Source organism: Microtus oregoni, unplaced genomic scaffold (genome assembly GCF_018167655.1).
Source record: "Microtus oregoni isolate MIOR12 unplaced genomic scaffold, Mior012 000005F_ref0000423, whole genome shotgun sequence".
In the NCBI taxonomy this organism is placed as follows: domain Eukaryota; kingdom Metazoa; phylum Chordata; class Mammalia; order Rodentia; family Cricetidae; genus Microtus; species Microtus oregoni.
In genome coordinates, this window is record NW_024543064.1 from 25,624,374 (window position 1) to 25,649,644 (window position 25,271).

The 25,271-nt window shown below is 50.6% G+C and overlaps 1 protein-coding gene across 4 annotated transcripts in view; it reads right to left on the reverse strand.

Moving 5' to 3' along the window:
- Dlgap3 (DLG associated protein 3) overlaps positions 1-25,271 on the reverse strand; it is a 65,104-nt gene that overhangs the window by 20,328 nt on the left and 19,505 nt on the right. For all 4 annotated transcript variants that reach the window (XM_041651215.1, XM_041651211.1, XM_041651214.1 and 1 more), the window contains exons 2-8: positions 19,562-19,644; positions 17,026-18,180; positions 12,936-13,141; positions 12,540-12,612; positions 1,076-1,289; positions 589-902; positions 110-195 (exon numbers count right to left, since the gene is read on the reverse strand). In XM_041651215.1, coding sequence (XP_041507149.1) covers positions 110-195; positions 589-902; positions 1,076-1,289; positions 12,540-12,612; positions 12,936-13,141; positions 17,026-18,129 — 1,997 coding nt within the window. In that variant the 5' untranslated portion in view covers positions 18,130-18,180; positions 19,562-19,644. The remainder of the gene's footprint in view (positions 1-109; positions 196-588; positions 903-1,075; positions 1,290-12,539; positions 12,613-12,935; positions 13,142-17,025; positions 18,181-19,561; positions 19,645-25,271) is intronic.

Below are 25,271 nucleotides of genomic sequence, written 5' to 3' on the forward strand. Positions count from 1 at the left end.
AGCATATGCAAGGATAGTAGACTAGCAAAGACGTTGCCCTTTACACAGGCCTGGCTCCCCTTCATCTCCAAACCCCAAGGACACCTGAGAGACCCACACTGTGACCTACCTTTTGTCCTCTTCCACCTGAACGCCAATGGAGTGGAACTCTCTTCGGCTCCTGTTCTCGGTGTCCGAGTCTGAGATTGTCTCCACCTGGAGGCAGGATGGAGGCGTCATTGGCTGTGGCTAGCCAAGGAAACACTGGGCTCCCAGAGGACTAGAATGGCCAGGAGTGGCTATGCGCCAAGCTGACTGGTAAGTCCCAAATGAAAGAGAGTACAAGTAGCAAGATGGAAGGCACTGGGTGCCGCTCAGTGCGCAACACTCACCAAGAACACGGTACCAGGGAAACGGAGATGGGCTGTTTGGAGGCAGGCTCATTCATCAATGACCAAGATGGGTCTACTTGCAGCTCAGGGCAAGTTGTTGGTTGGTTTGTTTGTTTGTTTAAAGGTCTGTATATGCAGAAATCCCTTTCGATCTCCGTCCATTTGTTCCCAACTACATAGGGTCAGAGCCTTGGATAGTTATTACTGCCAACCATACCTGCACCCCAATGGACGGCCGCCACTTCCGCTGCCGCGCCAGGCTCCTCAGCTCCTCCCGGCCGGGGATAGTCTTGATGATGAGTGTGGGGGGCTTGGGGCTGGCCCGGGGTGGCACCGGCGCCAACTCGAGGGTGCGTGCGCCCATGGCCGGGCCATCCAGCCCGTCCGCGGAGCTACAGCGCCGGGCTGGGCCCTCTGCTGCAGTGAAGCTCTCATGGGCAGAGTCAGTGCTGCTCTGGGCGGTGATGGAGATGCGGGGTGGGGCCTGGCTTCCCGTCGGGATGGGGGGCGGGGCCTTTCTGAAGTTGAAGGCTGCAAACAGGAACGCAGGATGCAGGATGGAGATGGTGGCCCAGCATCCCCAGACAGCCGCACCCACGTGGTACAGAGGACCTTACAGCCAACGACCACTTCCGGCCTAATCCTACCCAGAGAGAAGCGATTTACGCAATTGGCATCCAGGGACAGACAGAGAGCATACTTACAGGAGCCGGGCCTCCCTGAGACAGAGGCAGGGGCAGCAAGGAGGGGTAGGCAGTCGTCGTCTTGAGAGCAGCCGGCCTGGATGGCCCGGAGGTAGCTGTGGCTCCGCATGCGGAAACAGCCGGGCAGGTCCAGGGCGTCCACGGCCTGGGACTCAAGCTCCCCAAACACGGACCCGCACACGGCCTCCAGCTGCTGGTTGAACTCCTCGCTGAGCTGGGAGAGGACCAGGGGGACCTTTATTGAGATGCTGGGCTACAGTGGTATCAACTAGGACCTTTGTTTTGGAGAACACTTAGGTCACAGAGGCCGTGGCTCTGTGCGACTCTCTTCCATTAGGGGGCAGAAGGTTTCCCAAGCCTACCTTGGGGCCACCCTGGTCCATTCTTCCTCTGAACACACAAACTCTGACCTACGCCTCCCTTCAGGAATGCTGCACAGGCCTCCACATTTGCCCCTCCACCTAGTCCCATCCCTCACCTTTCCCTCACTTGACCCAGTCAGAGTGAACCAGGAACTAATATTCGCCCTCCTGGACAGCTTCTGGGTACAGAGCAGTCTTCTGGAGAAAACATGTTTTATTATGGTTTTGTTTTAGCTTAGTTTGTTTGTTGCTCAAGCTCACGGTCACCCAGGCTGGCATCAGAACTCAGAGCAATCCTCCTGCTTTAGTATCCCCAGTGTTGGGATCATATGTGTTCATCACCATTCTTGGCTATGAACTGATTAAAAGCAACAGTGGAGACCTTTGCCAAAAGGCAGGTTGGGACCTGATGGGTAACGGAGCAAAGTTACCAACCTACAAGTGTCCCAAGCCTCTCCCGGCTATACACAGCTACTAACTAGGACTCTCGTTGAACCCTCTGGCCACTGCCCTGTCCTCACTTTCATGGATACGTCTATAGTACAGCACAGATACAAAGCCCAAGCACCACTCTGCATGGATATGAACTTGACTGTGGGCTTCCACTCAGCCAAAGCATAAAGATTCCTGCATGGGCCATGGTGTGGATTCAAGATCTGCCACTTCCTAGAAGTGTGGCCTGGACATATGAAAATCTGGGGGCTTCAGTTTGCTCCTCTATATAATGGGAGTGCTAATGGCACTGGCTGAGGGCTACAGAGAGGGCTGACATAGACACATAAGACATCTGGAGCAGATACTGGCACAGAGTGAGCCCTCGGTGGCATGCAGATATGCCAGGACTACCCGGTCAGCACAGGCCAGCTGCTCCTAAGAACTACAACGCTGCCATTACCGAGTCCAAGAGCAAAGCCCCTGCTGATGTTGTGCAGAGGCCACTGGACGGATGAGGTTCTCAAAAACATCCCAGGGGGACTGTAACAGCAAGTGCATTTTGTGACATCTCCCCGGAAAGATTCAGGTCACCACAGTGATCTGCAGTCACAAACCTGAAAGAGTAGCACGGTCCCTGGGTAAAAGTACAGCTCAGTATTTCCCTAACCTGGCCTCCTCAGTGACGAGAGATTTCCCTAGACACTCTGCCCTGACTACAGCAGGCATCTCCAGCACCATCTACCAACAGGCAGATGAAGGCTCATCTGGCCCAAGGATGCCAATCTGGCAAGTAGTAAAACTGAACTGCAACCTTACTTCTTGGGTTCTCTGCAAAGCTGGTTGGTCATCAGAATCTCCTGGATTGTGGAACCTGCCCTCAAGCTAGAGGTGCCACTCTCTACTTCTGCTGCCTGGATATTTAAAACCAAACCTGCTGGCTTAGAACTACACTCGGTGGCACTCGTGTAGACCCAAGGAACGACACAGAACTATTTGGACTTCTTCCTGTGACCTTCCCAAAGCAACTTCATTACCAGCATGCAGAAGTCCAAACACTACAGGTTCTAGATCCTGTGGCAACTGTGCAGGTTCTAGATCCTGTAGCAGGTACATTCTCAGCAGCGACTCTCCCATGATTCCTGTACCTGGCTCAGTCCTCCTTTCAAAAACATCAAGGGCAGCTGGTGCCAGAGTCCCTCCGGAAACGCAGGAGCGACACCAACTGCTATTCCTGGGCTTGAGGCACTGCCCACTGAAACTATTCAGCCCCAAGAGTTCTGCCTAGAGCACAGGGGAGCTGAGCTAACCCTGGCATTCTGGGTATTCTGGGCTTGAGTTGTTGGGGCCTCCTAGATGGAAGGAATCTCTGAAACTCCAAGTCCTGCATTTACCTCCAATCCTCTTCTGTGCAAAGCACGAGGCACACAGTAGATGCTCAATAAACACTGGCTACTATTATGAGCAGCAGCAAGAGTGTCTTGGGTCATATTGATAAGACCACTCAGTACGAGAGGCTTCTCTGTCCTAGGGGTTGCAAGGCCCTTCAAATCCCACCCACTGATAAATCTAGTCTGAGTGAACTCCACCCAAAACAGATAGAGGAAGAACAAGCAGTTCTCATCTTCCAATAGGACTGGCCAAGAGGTGACTCGGTCCCAACAAAGACAAGGGAACCACAGGCACATATAGACTCCGAGGAACACGGTACACGAGCTGACCTATACCATTTATGATTATGAAATGATAACATTCTCTGTGAATACTGCTGTTACCCCTACATGGACTTCCACTCGACTTCTCCCAGAACCCACTTGCAGGAGAGTTAAAGGAGTCCTCTTGGGAAATGAGATCCTGAGTCTGACTTCAGCCTGAGTCAGCCTCACCAGCTGTTTCTAAGCATGCGAGACACAGAGAAGAAAATACTCGGGTTGGATCTAATTGGAAATTAAGCATGCTGGAGTTGGTGGGTCCAGCTGGGGGCCAGGCAATATCCTGGACACCTGAAGAAGGTTACTCGCTTCGGCTCACCTTGGGAAAGGCCTCCACTTCAAAGCGGTTCGCGACACTGGGTGAAACATAGCGTTGTTTTATATGCATAGCTGAGCTCACAAGAAAGCGAGATCAGTCCCCAGGGGACGAATGCAAAGAGGAGCCTGGAAAATCAGAATATGAACTGTGTGTGCCAATGCTGCAAACAGCCTGGTGGAGGCGGAAGGTTGGGGGCAGGGGCTACCGGTCTCAGCACAGAGGTCTAAGTTTTAACACCCACTCTGGTGCCAGAGTGAGACTTGGGGCCCGTGTGAAGCCCAAATGAGAAGCAGAAATGAGAACCTTCATAAACCTTTGATGATAATGTAGACGAGGGGAAAACACGCTATCAATCATCACCAGAGCCCGCGACAGGGAAGCCAGTCTGCAGCTGAGACACCAGGGAAGGGAAAGGAGGCAAATCCTCTAAGAAGCTGTGCACACAAACCGGTCTTCCCATAGACTCAGGACCGCATGTGCATGGGCTTGCATGGCCCAGATTAAAAATGAACACCGGGCGCTCTTAGATCAGGACTATTCCAACAGAAACAGCCACAGAATGTATCCCAGGAGATCAGGCCTCACAGAAGCTGCTCTGGCCTTACCAAGAAGAAGCCACATTGAAGACGAGGTATCTTTGTCTACATGTGCGATATCTCTGATAGAACCCTTCAGGGCACACACTGTACCCAGTATTAAACTATATTTAAAGGTTTCTAATTTAAATGATAAAACTGGATACGCATGGTGGCGAATGCTTATAGTCCCAGCATCTCAGAGGTGGAGGCCAGAGGATCAAGAGTTCAAGGTCATCCTCCACTACAGTTCCTTTCTATACCAGCCTGAGACCCTGTCACATAAAAAACAAATAAACAATAACAAAACCCCTGCAAATTAAAAATATAAGCAAGAACAAAAAACTGGGGGAGTTCATAATAAAGATTTGAAAAGAACTCCAAGAAATTTCTTAAAAAAAAAAATACAAGCCGGGCGATGGTGGCGCACGCCTTTAATCCCAGCACTCGGGAGGCAGAGGCAGGCGGATCTCTGTGAGTTCGAGACCAGCCTGGTCTACAGAGCTAGTTCCAGGACAGGCTCCAAAGCCACAGAGAAACCCTGTCTCGAAAAACCAAAACCAAAACAAACAAACAAACAAAAAAAAATACAACTCAGTGAGCCAGGTGGTGGTAGCACACACCTTTAATCCCAGCACTCGGGAGGCAGAAGCAGGTGGATCTCTGTGAGTTCCAGGCCAGCCTGGTCTACAAGAGCTAGTTCCTGAACAGACTCCAAAGCTACAGAAACCCTGTCTCGAAAAACCAAAACAAAACAATCTCAGTGAAATTTAAAGCACAATTTATAAGTTAACAATAGAGGACATTTTAATAAAGAGATAATACCAAGCAGAGGGGGGTAACATGAATGAAAGGTTGAGACACATGGAGGGAACGCCCCGGACACAACTAACGGGAGCTCCAGATAGAGACACTGGGACACGGGTAGGGAAGGCAATGTTTTAAGAGACGACACTGACTAGGATTTCCCTAGACTTCCTCATGACTTCAGACAAAAAAGAATGAGAACAACAAATCCTACTCCCCAGACAGCTCTAAAGATGGACATAGCTGTCAGAAACAACTATTTTGTCACTCTGAGGACAGACCAAAGGCACACAAGAGGGTATGTACGTGTCGTGAAAATCACCAAGCTTTGGGTGAGAAGGCAGGACTCCGGTCCTGTGCCCATGCCCCAAGGCCCCAGCTCTCAGGGACGCTGCACTCCAGACACTGTGCTACAGGCAATCAAAACAGCTGTTGTGTTCCCATGGCCAGAGGCCCCTGAACTGAGCACTATCAGGAACAGTGAGTAGAGCAGAAAGGCCAGCAGCAATGCTAGGCTCTGGGGCTAGCAACAGACTGAACGGCTAGACGGCTTAAATTTTTTTCTATTGGTGTTGTATGTACATAATGTGTATGCACATTTGTGCTGTGGCACGGGTGTGGGGATCAAAGGACAACCGTGCCCTGTCTCTATGCTTGCACTTCAAGCACCGTTTGAGGCATCTCACTGGTCCTGGTCTGATCTCTTAAAGAGAATTCTGGGAATTCAGCAGAGAATGGTCTGAGAACCTGTACACCGTCCCCGCCATGTCCCTCAGCAGTGGAACGTGTGCACACGTGCAGGAAACACAAGAGCCCCTGGTGATGAATGAAAGCCAGAAAAGGCTTAAAAACAAACACAGGCTGAAAGAGGAAACCTCACTGGCTCAAGGGTTTTGAGGACAACTTCTACCCAATGTTTGGCCAAAACGAGGCTATGCAGCAGACACTGGAGCCATCTCTAGGAAACAAGACTTAAAAAGCAAAAGCAAAAAAAAAAAAAAAAAAAAAGCGAAGACATCAGAGGCTGCGTGCTGCAGGAGAAGCAGACTTCACAGGTTTACTCCAGGAATTAGCACAAATAAACAAAGCAGCAGCAATCTTTGGGAAGCAAAAATAAGAGCCCAGAATTGTCACACCATATTACCTAAAACGCTCGGTATTCAACAAAATATTATGTCACGCAAATAAAGAAAGCATAAATGGTCTCAAAATGTTGGGCTTATCGCACCCAAACTACAAAGAAGTTATTATAATCATATTCTAAGAGCTACAGGAAGCCATGTTTAAAGACTGAGAGGCGAGCATGACAACAATGATTTCATGGCTAGAAGTCACAATAAACAAATGGGAAGGAGGAGGAGGAGTTTAGTCAGGGTCTCCTGGGAGTACCCAGGCTAGCCTTAAACTCACTATGTAGCCCAGGTTGACGCTGAAGGCAACATTATCCTGTATCGGCTTTCCAGAACTGTAGACATGCATCACTATATCCAATCCAGATTTTTTAAATTATTATGATGATTATTTTTAAATTATGCGTATATGTGCATTCAGGTGTCGTCAGAGGCCAGCAGAAAGCACTGGATTCCCTGGGGCACTGTAATCACAGCACGATGAGAGATCTAAGAACCAAACTTGGGTCCTCTGCAGGAGCAATATGCTCCATTAAGTGCCGCACCATCTCTCTGGGCCCTTGTTATTATTAATTTGTTTTTTTTTCTTTTTTTCTTTTTTGGTTTTTCTAGACAGGGTTTCTCTGTAGCTTTGGAGCCTGTCCTGGGACTCCCTTTCTAGACCAGGCTGGCCTCGAACTCACAGAGATCCACCTGTCTCTGCCTCCCGAGTGCTGGGATTACAGGCGTGCACCACCACCGCCCAGCTATTAATTTGTTTTAAAAGAAGAAACAAATGGGGGAGCCAGTGAGACGGCTCAGGTGAAGGCGCTTGTCAGGCAAGCCTGTCTGCTACCTACCTTCCAACCCTGGAACCCACATCAAGGTGAAAGGAGAGAACCAACTCCATAAAGCTTCCCTCTGACCTGCACATGTGCACTGTGACATGTGTGTACACCAAAGTACACACCATACATACACATATACATCACACACACATTAAAAAATTAAAATCGCTCACACAAATTAAGGAAAGAAAAAAATATGCATTCAAGAGCTGAAAAGTTCAATAACTGAAATGAAGAATTCCATTGAGAGGTTTAATATAGGACACGGTCAGCAAACCTGAAGACAAAACAACATAGATTGTCCAATCCAAAGAGTAGAGAGGAAGACACTATGGAATAGAATGAGCAAAGCCTCAGAGACGCACGGGGCAACAGTGAGCATGGATGCCCCTAATAAGCTAAATTACATCAACCAGCCAGAGCTTTCTACCAACAGTCCCTGGAGTAACTAAAGAACACACTTTAGGAGGAAGGAATTCATCTAGGAAGTGAGAATGGCACGGGAAAGGGCAGGCGACAGGAGCATACACACCTTAGGAGTAATAGTGTAAAAACGACCAAGGCCCAGGAGTCCACTCAGTCAGCAGAGTGCCTTCCTAACATGCATGAAACCCAGGGCTCGATCCACAGGACTGCATAAAACCAACCCTACAGATCTGTCACCCCAGCACTCAAGAGGCAGAAGCAGGAGGATCAGAAGTTCAAGATCATCCTCAGCTACAAACTGAATTTGAAACCAGCCTGAGCTATGTGAGACCCTCATATGGCTCTTCGAAAGATGAAAATCAAATGTCACATGCCCTCCCCCAACAAACACCCTCAAAATGGACCATATATATGCCTACAATAAAATGCAGGAGACATTAATTTTGCTGTGATCTTGGATTAAGCAAAGATTCCATTTAATATTAAAACAAATTTTCTGGAAAAAAATTTCGTAAAATATACCTCCATTAAATTTAACGTGATTTATCAGGGCCTGGTGGTGCAGGACTGTCATACCAACTGCTCAAGAGGCTGAGGGAGGAGGATAGTAACTTCGAGACCTACTTAGAAAGACAGGAGGCAGAGGCAGGCAGATTTCTGTGAGTGCAAAGCCAGCATGGTCTATAAAGCTAGTTCTAGGACATCCAGGATTTCACAGAGAAACCCTGTCTCAAAAAAACCAAGCAACAACAATGACAAAAAAAAAACCATTTATTAAAAAAAAGTTAAAAGAGTTCTGGGGGGCTGGCAATGGCTCAGCAGGTGAAGGACTTGAGTTCAGTCTCTGGAAAGAACTGACTCCCGTAAATTGTCCTCTGACCTCCACATGCACACAGAGAAAGACAGGGACACACACACATCACACTAAAATAAAAATATAATCTAAAAAGTAAAAACAAAAGAATTCTGGGGCTATAACGCAACAGTACAGCACGCTCCAGCACGTGTAAGGCCCTGGTACTGAAAGGAGAGAGAGAGATTGAGTGTGCACACTGTGAGGTGGCCCAGCAGGTAAAGGTGATCGCCACCACTAAGTCTGATGACCTCAGCACCCACATAGTAGAAAGAGCAAACAGACTCTCCCAAGCTGTCCTCTGGCCTCCAGGTGTGTGCCGTAGCGCACACGCAGGTAAAGACACACAACAAACAGATAATAAGTGAATACATGTAAAAAGAATGACGACACTAAAATGCCTTTTCTTTAACCAAGATGAAAACCCAAGTCCCTCAACAGAGGAAAGCACCGCAGCTGACCTATTAACACTATGCTTTCAGCATCTAGAATTTCAGGAAAATAATGTTTTCATGTGGGCATTGGGGAGAGAACCCGGGGCCTCATTTATGCTGGGCCGGTATTCTGTCGCCAAGCTAGAACCACTCTCCTGTCCCCAAATGAATTTCTATTGCTTAAAAAAGAAAAGGACGAGGTCATCAAAATTAAAGTCCCCTTAGGACTCTGCATTATTCAGAGAGAGAGTAGCAAACCTTGTCGGCTTCAGACTAAGTCAAGTCTGCACATTAAAATTACAGGAGTAACCATAAAGAATAAAATGGAATATGTAACTGTCAAACCAGCGTGGGATTTGGCAGAGAGAAGAATAAAGCAAACTCAATCAATCCAAAGACAGCAGCAAAGGAAGAGAAAAGCGCCAACTCTGCTAGGTGTGCTGACATACCTGTCATCAGTGCTCAGGAGGCTGAGGCAGGAGGATGGTCACAAGTTCAAAGCCAGCCTGGGCTACACAGCAATGATAAGCCAGCCGGCGTTACACAGTGAGAACCTATCATAACACAAATGAAAAACAGACCAACAGACAGACATAAGGGAAAGAAGAAAAGCATCATATAAAGCTGGAGAGAACGAGACAAGATGGCTCAGCTGGTGACGGTGCTTGCTACAACCAAGCCTGACAACCGAAGTTTAATCTCTGGGATCCACATGGTGAAAGTAGAGAACCAATTCTTCCTCCACGTCGTCACCTGACCTCCACACATGCGCCCCAGCATGCACTCCCATACCGCAGCAGAATAAATGGAAAGCTCGCAAAGTAAGATGATAGAAATAAATGCAAGCCTATCAGCAATCACAATAAATATAAATGTACAAAAAACTCTCAGGCAATTACCGAATGGATGTAAGAGCAAATCTATTTAAAAAGACCTACCTGAAACATATGGGAGAAAACGCTTTAAAGCCAAAGACGGAAAGGGATGTTCAAGGCAAATACTAAAGAGAAAAAGCCACCCAGGAGGAAAAGCATCATTAGAGATAAGAGGGCAGCATCTCTGGTGCTTTAAGCCTCTCCCTCCTCTTCTGTAAAGCAAAGGCTCTAAGTCACACCTCCAGGAGAAACATGCCAAGTATATACACTGTTAGATAATGTACAGTGGGAGGAAGAGAGAGGGAGGAGGAAGGCGAGGAATAGGAAATGTTTGGAAGGTTTAGATTCAAATTTCAGAACAGTTGGAGGAGATCTGAATAAAAGAAAGTGAAGAGAGGTTTCCTGGGATCGTCTGGGAAGGAGACATCTAGGCAGGAACAAAAGCTAAAGTCCCAAGGCTGGAGTCGAACTCCCGTGTCTGGGGAGCAGGTGTGGTGGAGGAAGGGAAGGGAACGTGCTGGAAGATGGACAGGAGTTAACACCAGCCGGCTCATACAGGGCTCTGTAAGCCCCAGGCAGCTACTCTGAGCAAGGCGAGGGCTCTGAGCAGGAAGGTAAATAGCTGTCGTGAGATTTTTAAATAATTGTTCCGGCTACACTGACAGAGAATGAGCTGGAGTCAGGACAAACACAAGAGACCAACAAGAAGGCAGTGCAACAGCCCTGACCAAGACAGGGGGACACTTGCAGTGAAGTTGGTGAAGGGTGGATGGGGCCAGAAATACCGTGAACAGGATTGGCTGAGGGACCAAAGGAGATGGCATATGTAACAGACAGAACAGTCTGACTTCATGGATTGTGGGTATAACTCTGTGATGGCGTGTGTGCTCAACAAGAGAAAGGCTCTGAGTTCAATCACAGCTCTGGAAGGAAGGAATAGAGGGAAGGAGGGAGAGAGGGAGGGAAGGAAGAAGGAAGGGAAGGAGGGAGGGAGGAAAGAAAGACCAAAAAAGACTGACTTCAGACTTTCGGACCATAAAGTCCTAGAAAAACAAACCTGCCATTATCTGAAAAGGAGATGGCAGTGGATGGAGCATAGCTCTGAGGAGGAGGAGAACTGGGGGTGTCTGTAGCAGCCATCCAAGTGTGTTCCAGTACACGGTTCCATGCACACGCCTGGTCTCTCAGGGAGGCTTCTGGAGCTATGCATCTGGGAGTCAACAGGCTCTCAGTAATACTCAAAGCTACAAGCCTGGATGAGGTCACCTACGGACTGGGTGCTGAAAGCCGAGCAGGGACAGAGCCCCAGAAAACTCCAGTGGTGACATCCTGAGACGCAGACTGAGAATTAGCCTTCGTCAGGGGAAGGGGGCGTGGCACCCAAAAAGCCACCAGAGAAAAGTGTCCCAGGAAGAAGGGTCATCGACTATGTTAGATGTCACTGATCGTCAAGGAACACGAAGACTGGGTATTAACTAGTGCACTGGGAGCAGAGGCTGGCTTGATGCAGAGAGACAGCTGTGCCAAATGGGAATTCGACTGAGGAAACGGAACAAAGGAAGGGGTTCTGAGAGGCTGCGAGGCTCACAATAGGAGCCGATGGACGGTCTTCTGCGTGGCTTTTTGCATTTCTCTCTCCACACCCCCCCAGCAAACTGTAAAAATAGCTAACCTTTACTGAGCACTGGCTATGTGCCAAGAGTGCTATTATGATGCCTATTTTTAAAGAGGGAAGGAAGGGGCTCAAAAGTCATGTAACTTGCCCCAGGTCACTTGGCTGGTAAGTAGTTCAGCCTCTATTCAACCCTATCCCCTACACTCAAATATCAACTACCACGGCCTCCATTTCATGAAAAAGAAGGCCCACACTTTATAGAAACCACTTTATTCATTTTGAGAGAGAGTTTCCTGGACCCCAGAATGGGTAACTGAGGATGACCTTAAACTAAACTATCGATCTGACTCCTGAGACAGGCATGGGCCACCACATGCAGTTTTATGCAGCACGGGGATCGAACCCAGGACTTGGTGCATGCTAGGCAAGCCCTTTGATAACTGAGCTACATCGCCAGCCTGGGAACTCAATTTTATAAAACATCAGTTTGGAGCCAGTACCTCACATTTGAATGATGTTTTCTGCTGAATTTCCACAAATCCCCTGAGAGTTATCTTACACTAACACCGTCCTTTGGTTTTGTTTGAGATTAGAGTCTTACTAGTAGCCAGGGTTGGCCTTGAACTCACGATCCAAGATTACAAGAGTGCTGGGATTACAAGCGTGTGCCAGCATTTCTAGTTTGCTCTTATCATCCCAAAGACGAGAGGAAACAGAGGCGCTGAAAGGGAAGGTAGTCCAAGGGAATGGAGGTCGTGGCAGCAGAACTCAGACCCAGACAGCCTAGGAGACTTCAGCTCTGCCCCTGTCTTGTCTGTACCTTTCACTTATGAGTCTGGTGCAGTGAAGCCTGGAGAGGGTCCGAGAGCCACAGAGAAAGGATGCTGTCCTTCCCAGCACACTCACCACTTTGACCACACTTGGTGGGTTCTTGGGGATCCCCAAGAAATTCTGGAAGTCATAGGCAGCTTTCAAGGTTTCCCTAGAACCAGGCTTGCTTTCCCTCCAAGGACAGACTGACATCGTAGTGTAGACAGAACACAGAGCTGACTTCCCTTTCTTACCCTTCCCTCCGAATAGACAGGGCCACCCCCTACCTGTCCAGTGGTGAGGGAACGGCTGTAGCCAGGGATGGAACTCCGGGGATGGATCCGGGGTGGGACACAGCAGCTGCAAAGAGCAGATGCCAGAGTCAGAACGGGAGTGTGCTGGGGGAGAGGGGCGTGATAATATCAGAGCCTCTGACTAGGTTCTGATCCTCTTAACAACCCCCCCCCCCCAACAACAAAAAGACTCCCCAGGAGACTTAGGGTAAAAGGTCTCTTCCCCCCCCACAACAGAAACACTAAGACAGAAACGGACTCCACCCCATATGGAGCAGAGCAAGCTGGTCTGTTGAACCCTAAGCAGGGCTACCCATGCAAAACCCACGACATACAGTTCCCGCAGGAACCCAGAATCATCTCCAACACCCCCGCCCCCACCGTCCTTACTTGATCCTGGCTGTGTCCACGCTGGAAGAGCGGCGGGAGGCAAAGCGTCGGGCGAGTGCTTTGGGAGATGTCTTGGGGCTACCGTCTGAGTCTCCACTCTCCTCATCCCCCATGGCTTTGATATAGCTGCCGCTCCGCATCCTGCGACAGGGTATCTCCCCATCCTTGCCACCCGTGGGGTAACCCCCCCAGTCATCTTGCGGCACCTGAAAGGACAAGGGCCTCTACCTCTCAGACAAGTCATCCTCCAGCTCAGAGGAGAGGGTGTTCTTCCTCCCACCGCCAGCAGGAGGCGCTCCGTCCTGCTGGGGGAACAAGTTACACTGAAGAGTATCACAAAGCACCTAGATGGGATGTCTTAGGGTGTTCCTCTCCCTTGTGGGAGTTGTCACATCATCCTCCAGAGACCTTTAGCCACTCAGCAGAAGGTCAGCTAAAGAGCCTATGAGTGTCAGATCGGATGCCAAGACATCGAAGCCCGGAGGCCTGAGTGGCCTGTCAATCATCTCCCCCTATGTCCAGCATCACCTGACCTAGGTCACCTTTCACCTCTCCTCTTCATCCTGTTAACATGTTTCCGCTCCCTATCCTCTGACTCTCTCCCGGCCCTCAGGGAACTACAGAGGGTATTAGGCAGGGAGAGTCTAGGCAGTTTCCGCGGTCTAGACCGAGGCTACATGGTCAGGAGATCAGGGCCCAGGCAGAAGCTCAAGTGGCAGGAGGGAAGCTAATTAGGCGGCTGAGGCTGTTATGCAGGCAAGGGATGATGCGGCCTAAATGAAGACAATGAGAATAAGGGGGAGAGGAGGAGAGGAGGACGCTGTAGAGAGGTGGTGAGGAGCATCAGTGAGCCTGATTAGCGGGGGAAGGAAGAGGAGCCGAGAGGAGCCCATGATGACTGAGAAGGGTGACGGCTAAGGACCCGGGAGTGGGAGTACTGTCCTTCTCTGAGCCGCAGAACTCATTTGGGACAAAGGGGTGACGGGTTCAGTGTTGAGTACCCTGAGTCTGGCCTAGAACTGAGGTGTTTGTTATGCTTAGTCTTGGGCTTTGCTGGGGGAGGTGGGCTAGAGGCAGACATGCAGAGAGCAAGGGTGGCAGCCAGATGCCCAGGAGTAAAGGAGACCCCCCCCAGGGGGGGGGGAGAAGAGGTAAGGGGCTGCGGATAGACCCACTGGCATTTTAAAAAGGACTGCAAAGAAAGGAAAGGGGGACCGTGACATCACCTGAGAAGGAGTGGGCAGAGGGGTAGGAGGGAGTCGGGAGAATGCCATGTCACAGAAACGAGACATTTCGGGAAGAAAAGGAGTCAATTATGTCAAATGCCACAGTGCTCTCCGAGGTGAGTAACTTGTGCTCTGGAGTTAGGAGACCCGGTGCAAAGGCTTGCCCTGGCGCTTGCTAGCTAGGTGAACTTGAGCTAAGCTAATTATAAGCGCCAAGTATCAGTTTCCCGGTCGGTAAATTGGTAAAAGTAATTATACCTGCATCAGAATGGTTGGTGGGAAGGATAAACAAGCAACAAAACGCCTAGCGCACGGGAACCACTCAGTAAATGGTGGCTATTATTACAGGCATTGAAGGCACTGTTGGGCGCTGCGGTCCAAAGACCACTGGTGACCGCGACCCAGGGCACTTTCGAGGCAGGGTGTGGAAATCTGACTGCGCTGGAAACTGAAGGGAAGCGAGGAGAGAAATCTACACTCTACGGACTGTAGACAGGGATGACAGGACGTGGTAGGGGGCGAGGGTCTGGAGAAATGTCTCAGGATCAAAGCAGCTGTGGGCGCATTTTCAAGAGAGCCAGTCAAGAACGTCTCTAACAACAGGGGCAGCAGAGGGATGAAGGGGCTGAGGAGCCCTGGTGGAGAAGGGAGGGACCAACCCGGCAGGGGTTGGAGTCCATGATGGTCACCTAGGCTGTGAAGATGAGATATAAGGAGAGAAGGCTGGGGAGGCAGCAGGGATGTAAAGCGTAAGGTAGACGGAAGCGGTTAAACAGGGCGGGTCTGGAGGCTCCAAGAGGAGCAAGGCTGAGGGGATGGGGGGACTCACGGGAAGGCTGAAGGTGCAGGGTGATACTCTCTCATAAGGGAGCGGGCTCACTGAGCGGCCAGAGCTCCATCAGAAGGAAGATGGGAGCAGAAAAGAAATGAATGAAGCTGAGGGGGAAGCGGGGGATCCAGAAAAGACTCAGAGTATCCAGTGAGAGAAACCGGGCTTTGTTAACGGGGCAGGAAGCTGGGTGTGGCTACTGCTCGCTGTAGGTGGAGGCAGATGGAGACAACTCGGGCTAGACAGTCAGTTGGAGGCCACCCTGGGATACATGAGACCCTATCTTAAAAAGAAAAAGAAAAAAAGAGGAGGTAATATCCCAATGAAGACACCAGGTCGGGTCACACAGTCAGGGAGCCACCTCCCCCATCCCCCACTTCTGTGCCAGGAAAGTATAGGCTGTTTTGGAAAGGTCCACGCAGCCTTCAGTTCACCCACAAATGGGCTCAAGCCCCCACCCAAGCCCCATCCTGTTAAGATGCTCTGGAACCCCAGGCTCTGAGTGCCATCCCCGCCCCCATCCTCTAGAGAGGAGTGGCTGGAGGCCAGCGAATGGGACAGCCAGGGCGCGCACTGCCACACTGCAGCGCTCCCACTCCACGGCCACTGCGGAGCTCCTTGCTCCTCCGCAGGATACTGTGAGGAGCATGTTAAAAAGAAAGCCCCCAGGGAGGTCAGGCCAACCCCGGAGAAGCAGCAAGGAGCAGCAAAAACGGTAACCAGGTCTGGTGCCAGGGGAGGAGGGGCACCTGCCACCCAGGAGGGAGCTGTCTGAAGCTGACCCACACAGCTCAGATCCCAGATGTCTAGTCCTGTTTTTCCTGCGGTCCAATCTGCTCTCTTGGGCTTTCATGAGATTCCCCCAGGAGGGTACTAACATGCGTACAACTGACAGGCAAGGCCAACGTCACCCCAAAGGCTCACGCAAGCTCACCTCTCCATGCCTTCCGACATGCTGTAGGATCTTTCTGGAACACCTTCGATCTGCACTTGACTAACTCCAGCTCCTCACAGAGATTCAGCTCTGGAGCCATTCTGCACAGAAGCTTCCCCCAGCCAGCCCTAGCCACCACCCACAGGTGAGCAAGGAGCCTCCTCTGTGTTCCCACAAGACTCAGGATTCTCTTCTGTCACACAGCTTACCATCTGCTCCCTGGGCTACTGTGAGCTCTCGGGCAGCAGGGACCCTGATCACTGTATCATGAACGAATGTGGGTAAACAACCTAGGAGAAATGCAGACTTTGGAGATACCCTTAAGTCTGCCAGATCGCCAAAACTTGTACCGATTTTTCCTCCAAAAGTGAAAGAAACAATAATCAAAATCAGTATGGCTTGGCTGAAGCTAAAACAAAAGCCCCAGAAAAGGGGTCAGAGCTCCTAGCCTTGGCAAAGGGACCACAAGGTTGTATGGGAGAACTCCACAGCCATCACTGTGCCCTGCCTGTAGGGACAACAGGATTCACTCCTTTGTGTCACCAGCCTTTGAAAACCCCCAACATGCATGCCTCCAGGCTCCCCCATCATTTCCTGGACTGTCCCACCACACCATAGCCCAGAATGACGGCTCCCAGGAGAGGCGTGTTCTGGAATCTCATTTTCACATTCCAATAACTGGACCAACTGGATTTGAGTATAAAAGGTCTAGGGGAGGGCTCGGGGCAGGATGAACTTCTCTCCGGCTGCCAAGCTCCAAGGCAGTACTCTAGGTAACGCCACTCTGCCCCATCCACTGCCTTAACCTCACGTTGCCTTCAACAACAGAAGACAGAGGTCAGCGCATCTTGTCCTAATCAGAAGGTCAAGACATCTTCCTGCTCTTGGCATTCATGGTCAAATTAGAACAGTCCTGTCATTGTACAAATGAATAAAGTAAAGCCCCAAAGGGGACCCAAGGCATGACAGAGGCAGAGCCTCCTGCCTTCAAGACCTCCAAGTACAGGGACAGCTGGATTCCACCCAGCCATGTCCACTGTTCCCCAGTGGACCAGACTGGTGAGGACTCAGAATATGGTTCCCTGCCCCACCAAGCCTCACCTGCAGATAGTGATAAGTCCTGGCTTTGGCCTTGGTCTCTGGACCCAGGAGCCCCTTGCCTGGCCCGGCCCCTGGGTATCCGTCCCGGCCCTGGTTGACCATCATGGTATGCCAGGCACTTCGCTTGACCGACTGTCCATCCAGTGACATGGACATGCCAGTGCATGCAAGGCAGCGGCCTTCTGACCCACCCGAACGGCCCTTGAAGCTCAAGTCCCGGTAGGACCCGTCTGGAGCGTCCAGGCAGAAGGGACCCCCAGGCTCTCCAGGGGGCCTCCCACCCGCCAGAAAGCCACTGTCACTGTCCAAATTGTCATCAGAGCTCCACCAGCCTGTGGCCTTGGTCTGGTGGCGCCCATCCCCCTTGCGGTCCTTGCTCTTGCTCCGTTTGCCATGCCGGGACTGGTGGTGGTGGTGATGGTGGTGGTGATGGTGGTGGTGAGAGGTGTGAGGGCCTCCAGAGCCTGGGCCAGGGTAGCTGTCTCCCCCTGAGCCACCTCTTCCCTCGGCCTTGGGCCCATTATAGTCTCGCTTCCCGGGTGCCTCCAGAGAGTGGGACTTGGCAAAGAGCTTCTGCACAGAGTGAACCAGGTGCCGGATGCGGCTAGGACTCTCGCTGCGAGCTTCAGGGGCAGGGCCAGATCCAGGTCCAGGCCCAGGCCCTGCTGGACCTCGCTGGTATGGGAGTGTGTGGAAGCCATCTTGTTGAACTGGTAACTGCTTTTCAAACTGATCCAGGAGTGTGGGAGGCAGGCGGGTGGCACCCTTGCCCTGTGGGTGGCCTACACAGTCTTCACAGGTGTCGAAGGGGCCCTGGCCGGGGTACATCCTGGGGAAGGTACTGCTGCCTCCCCCAGGCCCCACCCCCCCTGGGCCTCCCTCAGGGCCTACGGATGATGGGCCCTCACTCAGGCTCAGGGGCCCTTCTGGAGAAAGGTGTCCCAGGCCAGCTCTTGGAGCACAGAAGCGGGGCTCGGTGGAGAAGGCCTCCCTGGAGCCCAGCAGGTACGGGGCCCTGGCAGCTGGGCCCACGTCCATATGCTGCTGGTCAGCAAAGCGGGCTGGGCGGGGATGGCTGCCTCGGTCGCCATGGTAACCCCTCATGGCCTCAGCAAAGGCTCTTCATATTGTTGGGGGCCAGGCCCCAGGAACCTCCTGAGAAAATAGGGAGAAAAAGGATTTGGACTGAACAACAGGCCACTTCACCTAAAATCACCTTTCACTAGGTACTGTGGCATCCCTGGTGGTAGTGCATACCAATTTATTGTGATTAATTATACTATCTCTCCACACAGGGACTGAAAAGTCCTTAAAACAGTCATAACAGACAAAGAGACAAGGGCGCAAAATAATTCCATCATTCATCAGTGCTGCAAATTTGATAAATACTTATTCACGAGAGGGAATGCTTTCAGCCAAATGGGTTTTTAAATATCCTTAGATTATCAAAAACAAAAGGAGACCCAAGCAGACATACAACAGAGTCAAAGAAACCCATCATTAGGTGAACTGGCTTTTAACACGCTAAGCTGTAGCAAATTGATCCACAGCCATCCCTCTGCCCCAACGCTATCCCACAACCCTCTGCTGCCGATGTCAGGCCTTGGAGACAGAGCACCCAAGCGCCATGATGGAAGATGACACTAACTTCAAGTCACATCTCCATGCCACTCCCTAACACCCCTCCCCTCCACCTTGAGACTTCCATAGGCAGGAAAACCTGAGTTGATTCCTTCTACCTTTGCTGGCTTCCAGACACTCCCCACAGCCCACCCCTTGCCATCACCCTTTGCCACACTCCCTCTCCATGGAGGGCACTGTGGAGGCAGGAAAGACTCCAGAGAAGGAATACTGGTTAGACCAGACATCATGTGACCACTAGACTGAGACCGGAACCCAGGAGTTCTTACTCCCAGGAACAGTGGGAGAGTGAAGCCAGGAGCCAGTGGAGAAGCCACTGTGAACCAATATTTCTGGCCCCCATCCCAGGCTTGCCAAGGCTACAGGACAGGAGAGGTCAGCTCTCAGCAAGAATTGCCTCCCATCAGGACTCCAGGAGCTGCCAGGACAGGAGCTACAGGCAGGAGGAGGTGACAGCAGGAGGGACAGGGACAGAGGATCTGGCAGACGGAGCCCTCCCCCATCCCAGACCAGCTCCTGGGCCATCTGCTGACTAGGAGAGGACAGCCTCAAAGACTCCAGACAGCAGCACCTCCTAAAACTCCAGCTCCCTTCCTCCCCACACCGACACCCCCCCCACCCACCCATTCTGCTCTGGCTTCTTCCAGACCCTGCCCGCAGCTCAGCTCCTCCTAGTTCCCTAACACTAGTGATGCATGGGGCATTTTGCACACTTCACTGTCTCTAAGCCGACAAAAAATCCTGTCATGTAGACATTATCCACACTTACCATGAGAAAATGGAGCTCAACATGGGGAGATGGAAAAGCCAATAAATGGGCTGAGTCACTTCGAATCAAATATTTGGGTTTGAGACTCTGAATAAATCTCCATCTCCTAAATTCCCTAATACTCACCATCCGGGGTGTCCCATCCTTGACGTCAGGATCCCCACCACGAGGTAGAATCCTAACTTCAGCAGGCGCAGGACCACTGGCTCCTGACAGACAAGAAAGAAGGCAGCAGTCACACTAGAGGAGGAATGAGGTTTCTCCTGGAGTCCTCAGGACAGGTCTCTGGCCTGACAATTTTCTTTCCCAACCCCCCAAACCAGGACTGGTTGGAAACCCCATGATGCAGAGGCTTCAGACCCTCAGGGAAATGAAGTTGGCTTCATTATGCAAATGTATGCAAATGCACTCACAGGTTGGACTACCTCCAATTGCAGGTGTCGGTGTGATCTGTCTATGGTGTTGAGCTAGAGCATTTTCATTGCCCTTAAAGATGGCTGCATTCCACAGACATCTGTAGAGCGCCTACTGCAAGACTGACTAAATGGGAAGTGTACTGAGGTCATTTAAGAGTGGCCCCGTCCTTAAAGGGTCTGAAGCCTCAAAGGACAGAATTATTGGGTTCCTATATTCTGGCACAAGCTGTTCCTTCCTCTTTGAATCGCCTCTCATCTTCCCACAAGCTCTCCTCCCGGCTAACACTTACTCATATGAAGCCTCACCTTCCCATGGAGACTTGCTGTACTCTTTATTCTGGGTTATGCCTCTCATTTGGGCTTTTATGACACTCTGGGTACCCCCAAGGAAGCAGCGAACATGCTCCATTGAAATTGTTTGCTTCAGTCTCCATCTCGTCCAACTGCCACGGTCTCCAGCAAGGCAAAAAAAATAGGCCCCGGCCATCTCTGACTCGAGCCCATGCTAAGTGGGTGTTTGTATGAGTAGATGAGGAAATGTCTGTGCCCAAGAGAGAGGACAAAATGCTAGGCTAGCTTGAATTAACAGCTAGACCAGATTCAGAAGATAACAGTCAAGGAAGGCTTCCTGGAGAAAGATGTATTTGAAGTATAATATGGGTTAGAGAAAGTGGGTGTGGGGTGATTCCCAGAAAACAGTGGGTACAAGGTAGACAAAGAATGCAAATACCAAATTCTGAGGGGTGGTCTGGGAAAGTTCCAGAAGGTGGTTAGGGTTTGGCAAATACTGGGAGAGAGGAAGAGAGGGAGAGAGGGAGAGAGAGAGAGAGAGAGAGAGAAAGAGAGAGAGGGAGGGAGGGAGGGAGGGAGGGAGAGAGAGAGAGAGAGAGAGAGAGAGAGAGAACGACTCTGAAATATGCGGCAGCCTTGACTGGGAGGACTAATGAAGCCATTATTAGACACAGAGATGTCAGAAGGAAAAGCTAGCTCTGTGGGCATGATTAATAACAGTGAAAGAGGCACACTCAGACATCAGGACGAACTTCCTGGCCCCAAGGACTGTGACACAATAAAGAAGATTGTGGAAGTTGGTGGAATCTTCTAGGGAGTAAAGGTTCAGACGTGTGCAGCTCCCAGCTCCAGGGCCTGGACCAAAGGAGCTATTGGCTATCTTGCCTAGAGGAACACGGGAGTAACCTTATTGATGATACCAAGAGCCTGACTCTATGGCAATTCTTCGTTGTCCTTTTGCTAGGATAACAGAGGGGAGTTCAGACCAAGATGGTTTAAGCTCTCATAGAAAACCATTGGAGAACCAATTCCCCCCTGGGGTGGAGCTTGACTAGCCTGGACCTTTGTCCGTGGCATATTCCTTTTGCTGCCCCAAGAAGGACATAGACGCAAGACTCACACCACAAAGGCCACTTTGGCTGAACCTCGCGCCATCCCGTTTACCTTGCCTATATTCATACCAAACTGGAACCTCACACTGAACTCCCGGATGCTGGGTGTTTGCAGATGGCCCTCCCACGACCTTCCCACACCTGCTGCCACCAAGTTGCTGGGCTGCCATCACACTGCTTTGTTCTGCTTTGGTTTTGCTTCTTAGGATTTATTTTATGTGCATGAGTGTTTTGCCATCATGCATGTCTGTGCATCACCCGTGTGCCTGGTGCCTGCCAAGGTCAGAAGATGCCAAATCCCCTGGAACTGGAGATGCAAATCACTGTGCGCTACCGTGTGGGTGTGGGAAACAAACCCAGAGCCTAGCAAACAGTCTTAACCACTGAGCCTTCTCTCCAGCCCTAGGACTCCTTCTATAGTCAAAGATGACCTTGAACTTCGATCTGGCTGCAACCACCCACTAAGTGCTGAGATTAGAGGTGTGAGCCACCCCATCCAGCCAGCCATCAAGTTCTTCACAAACTTGATTCTCAGCCTCACCAATCCACGTTCCTTTAGCTCTAGTCTCGGACAATGACTCCTCTCCAGACAGACACCTTGCACCCATGCCCTTCAACAGGAAAGAATTGTCTAGCAATAAAACACAGCCCCAGGACCAGGTCTATGGTATCAGACAAATGGTATGGCCTTCTAAACTTAATAACACCCGCTCACACATCACGCAGGACTTCGGCGAACATCAAATGACGCAGTGCACATGAAACCATTTTAAAACCCTGGAAGACTGGGGCCAGTGAGATGGCTTGGTGTGTAGAAAAGCACTGGTGGCCAAGCCTGACAACCTGAGTGGGGCCCACAAAGAGACCACAAAGGGAAGGAGAAACAGATTCCCAACAGTTGACCTCTGACCTCCACATGTGGCTCATGGCATTTGTGCATGCCCCCATGAACACATACACACACACTAAATGGGTAAATAACAAAATTAAAATTTAAACCCCCAAAGATTGCACAGTGTAATCGCTAACATAACACCTTTATTTGTCCATTGTTTTCCATTTTCAAAGATGTGTTATTTTCAATTATGTGTATGTTGTATGTCTGTGTAGGGTATTCACATGTGAGTACTGATGGTCACAGAGGCCAGATGCCGCTCAGCCCCCTGGGGCCGGAGTTACCGGTGGTTGTGAGCCACCCACATGGTGCCAGGAATTGAACGTGGGTCCCCTGCCAGAGCACTATGGCTCTTAACACTGAACCGTCTCCCCAGGCCATGCTTTTTTCTTTTCCTTTTTTTATTGAGACAGGATTTCGCTACGTATCCCAAGCATGAAGGCCCTCTTTCCTCAGCCTCTTGAGTGTTGAGATTACGCATGTGTTCAAAGAAAACCCACCAGAAGCCTTTATCTGGGGGTCTAGACCCTTCAGCTAAATACAAGTTACTGAAGGGGATATTCCATTCCTGTATTTCCTAAAGGAAAAAAGAAAATTTCACCTCCTGTAGCCCAAGTCAGCTCTAAATTCCTTACACAGCCAGAAAGGACCTTGACTTTCTGATCCTCCTGCCTCCACCTCTAGAGTGCTGGGGATTACATGCAATGGGCCACCACACCCAGTTTTAAAGGGAAGACTGAATTATGAACTGGCTTCCTCCTGTGCACTATGTATGCTTCAGATCCCATGTCTCTCCCCTCAGCCCCCACCTCATTACTAAAGACAATGAATAGGAAGGACTAGCAAGTGAGGAGAGGCCTCATCGTCCAATCCATCACCACTTCCTATGGATTCTGTTTCCTAAAAATAGCCGAGCCCCTTAGTTCCAGACCCACCAATCACTGTTGGCTGTGTGGCAAAGACTGATTCCCAAACTCCTTTCCCTTCCCAGGCTCCCTTGTGATGACGCCAGGCCATTCCATTGTGGTTAATGATTTATACACAATAATATGAGGTTCCTGGGGAAAAGTCTGCCTTTGTGACAAGGGGTGGGGCTTGCTGGTGCCATCCTTCCTCCCTTGGTTTCTGGCTGGAATAAGACAGCAATGGCCAGATCTAGGGTATCTAGCTCAGCGCAAGAGAAAGTCTTAGATCATCGCAGAGATGTTAGTCCTGACACCATCGCGCCATGGAACCAACACAAGCGATTGCCTTTCTCCAGGCCTATATATGATAAGGAACACACTATTTTAAACCACCGTTAGCCAGATTTTCTGTATTTGTGGCAGAAAGTAGCACTACCAAATCCAGCTGCACCTCAAGCATCACCTTCTGCTGGGACATATGCAGGAGGCTCCTAACTGATCTCGCTGTTCCGGTAACCCAAATTATCACTCGGAGATGCAGATGTGACCATGTCACGTCTCGGCTCCCCACTCTTCTCCAGTACCCCTGGGTTAGCATCTTAACTTGGCCAACTGAGCCTGCACACCTTCCTGCTTTCCCAGCATCCTCTCCTCACACGCCCCCCCTCACCCGCTCACTCTGCTTCAGCCAAGCCAGCCTTTTCTCTATCCCATGATCCCTCACACCATGGGACCTATTCCGCGTCCAGAAAGCTCTTCCCCACCCACCTCTGCCTGGCTGACTTCTGTGCGCCCTTCAAATCTCAGCCCAGTTGTTGCTTCTTCAGGGAAAGCTTTTCTCTGGCCTCCCTGACTAGGTCAGATCCCCCTGCTGTTCGCTCTCAAGGCATCGTGTACCCTGCTCTTATCCAGTTGCCATTTTAAATCTGTGTGATTCCATGACTGCCCGTCCCTCCCGACAGAATGTGAATTCCATGCAGGAATTCTGACCACCCTCAGTGCATCCCCGCCCCCACCCCGCCCCTGGGCCCCTAGGCACAGTGCTTGGCATGTAGGAGGCATTTGCAGAGTGAATGTGGGCCTGAAAAGACAAGGTCCTTTCACTTAAGGCATCCTTGTATTTAACTCCCAAGACTAGACTATCATTCCTCCACACGCTTTCCATCTAAAGAAAAAGAAACTGAGGCTTGGCCCTACCCAAGATCACACTGAGAGCTGACACTGCAAAGCCCACATTGCCCAACTCCACACAGTCTGATGGCTTGGCTACTGCCCGTGCTATTAGCCCAGAGAAGTCGAGCTTACGAAATGTCATTCAAAAGTAGCAGGTATCAAACAACCAAACAAAGACTTCACACATCCCACAGAGCTAATGAGAGCCTCGTTTACCATTTTCCCCTATGTGGGAACTCTAAGTTTATACTAAGTCCAAGGTCAAATAAAGAGAATAAAGGAAACTTCCTGAAGTTGGTTCCCTCTCTCTCTCTCTCTCTCTCTCTCTCTCTCTCTCTCTCTCTGGTCTCTAACTCACATGTATCAACCTTGAATCTGTGGTCACCTTGCCTCTACCTCTGAGTCCTGGGATTAGAGGCAGGCCTGAGCGCAGGTCTATGCGGTGCTGGGGACCAAACCACGGAGCTTTGGCTTGGCAAACCCCTCTACCAATTGAGCCACATCCCTAGCCCTGTTTTCTCCATTTTACCACATCAAGCCACCTTTCCCATTCCATGACCCCGACAGCTGCCCTGTGGGTCACGTGAACCTGTGGGTCGCGGAGGCAGCCGCTTCCACAATTACCTATGGCTGGCTGGGAAGTGGAAAGAGAGGGAGCCTGGGCAGGTGCCGTGTGCGACAGGTTCTTCTTTCTGTGACAGACCTCAAATCTATCTGGGAATGAAAGAAGTGGCACAGATGCCGTCACCAAGAAATTACCCAATTTAGCACCGACTCCACAATCCAGCAATTAGTTTCTTAAACCGGAACTTGCTGGGGGCTGCCAGGCTGGAGAGGTTGTTGTTACAAATCTCACTGGGAAGCCAGCTGTGTAATTCGCCAGGAGGCTGTCACTGCCCTAAGCAATTACCTTCCAGAAAAAGAATGGAAATGCCGAAGAAGTCAGGGTACTTCCTCCTTTGCCCCAGGGCCCTGCCTGCTCCCGACCTTGGTGACTCCCAGAGCCAACACCACTCCCATCCCAAGATCAAAATAGTCCTTGGT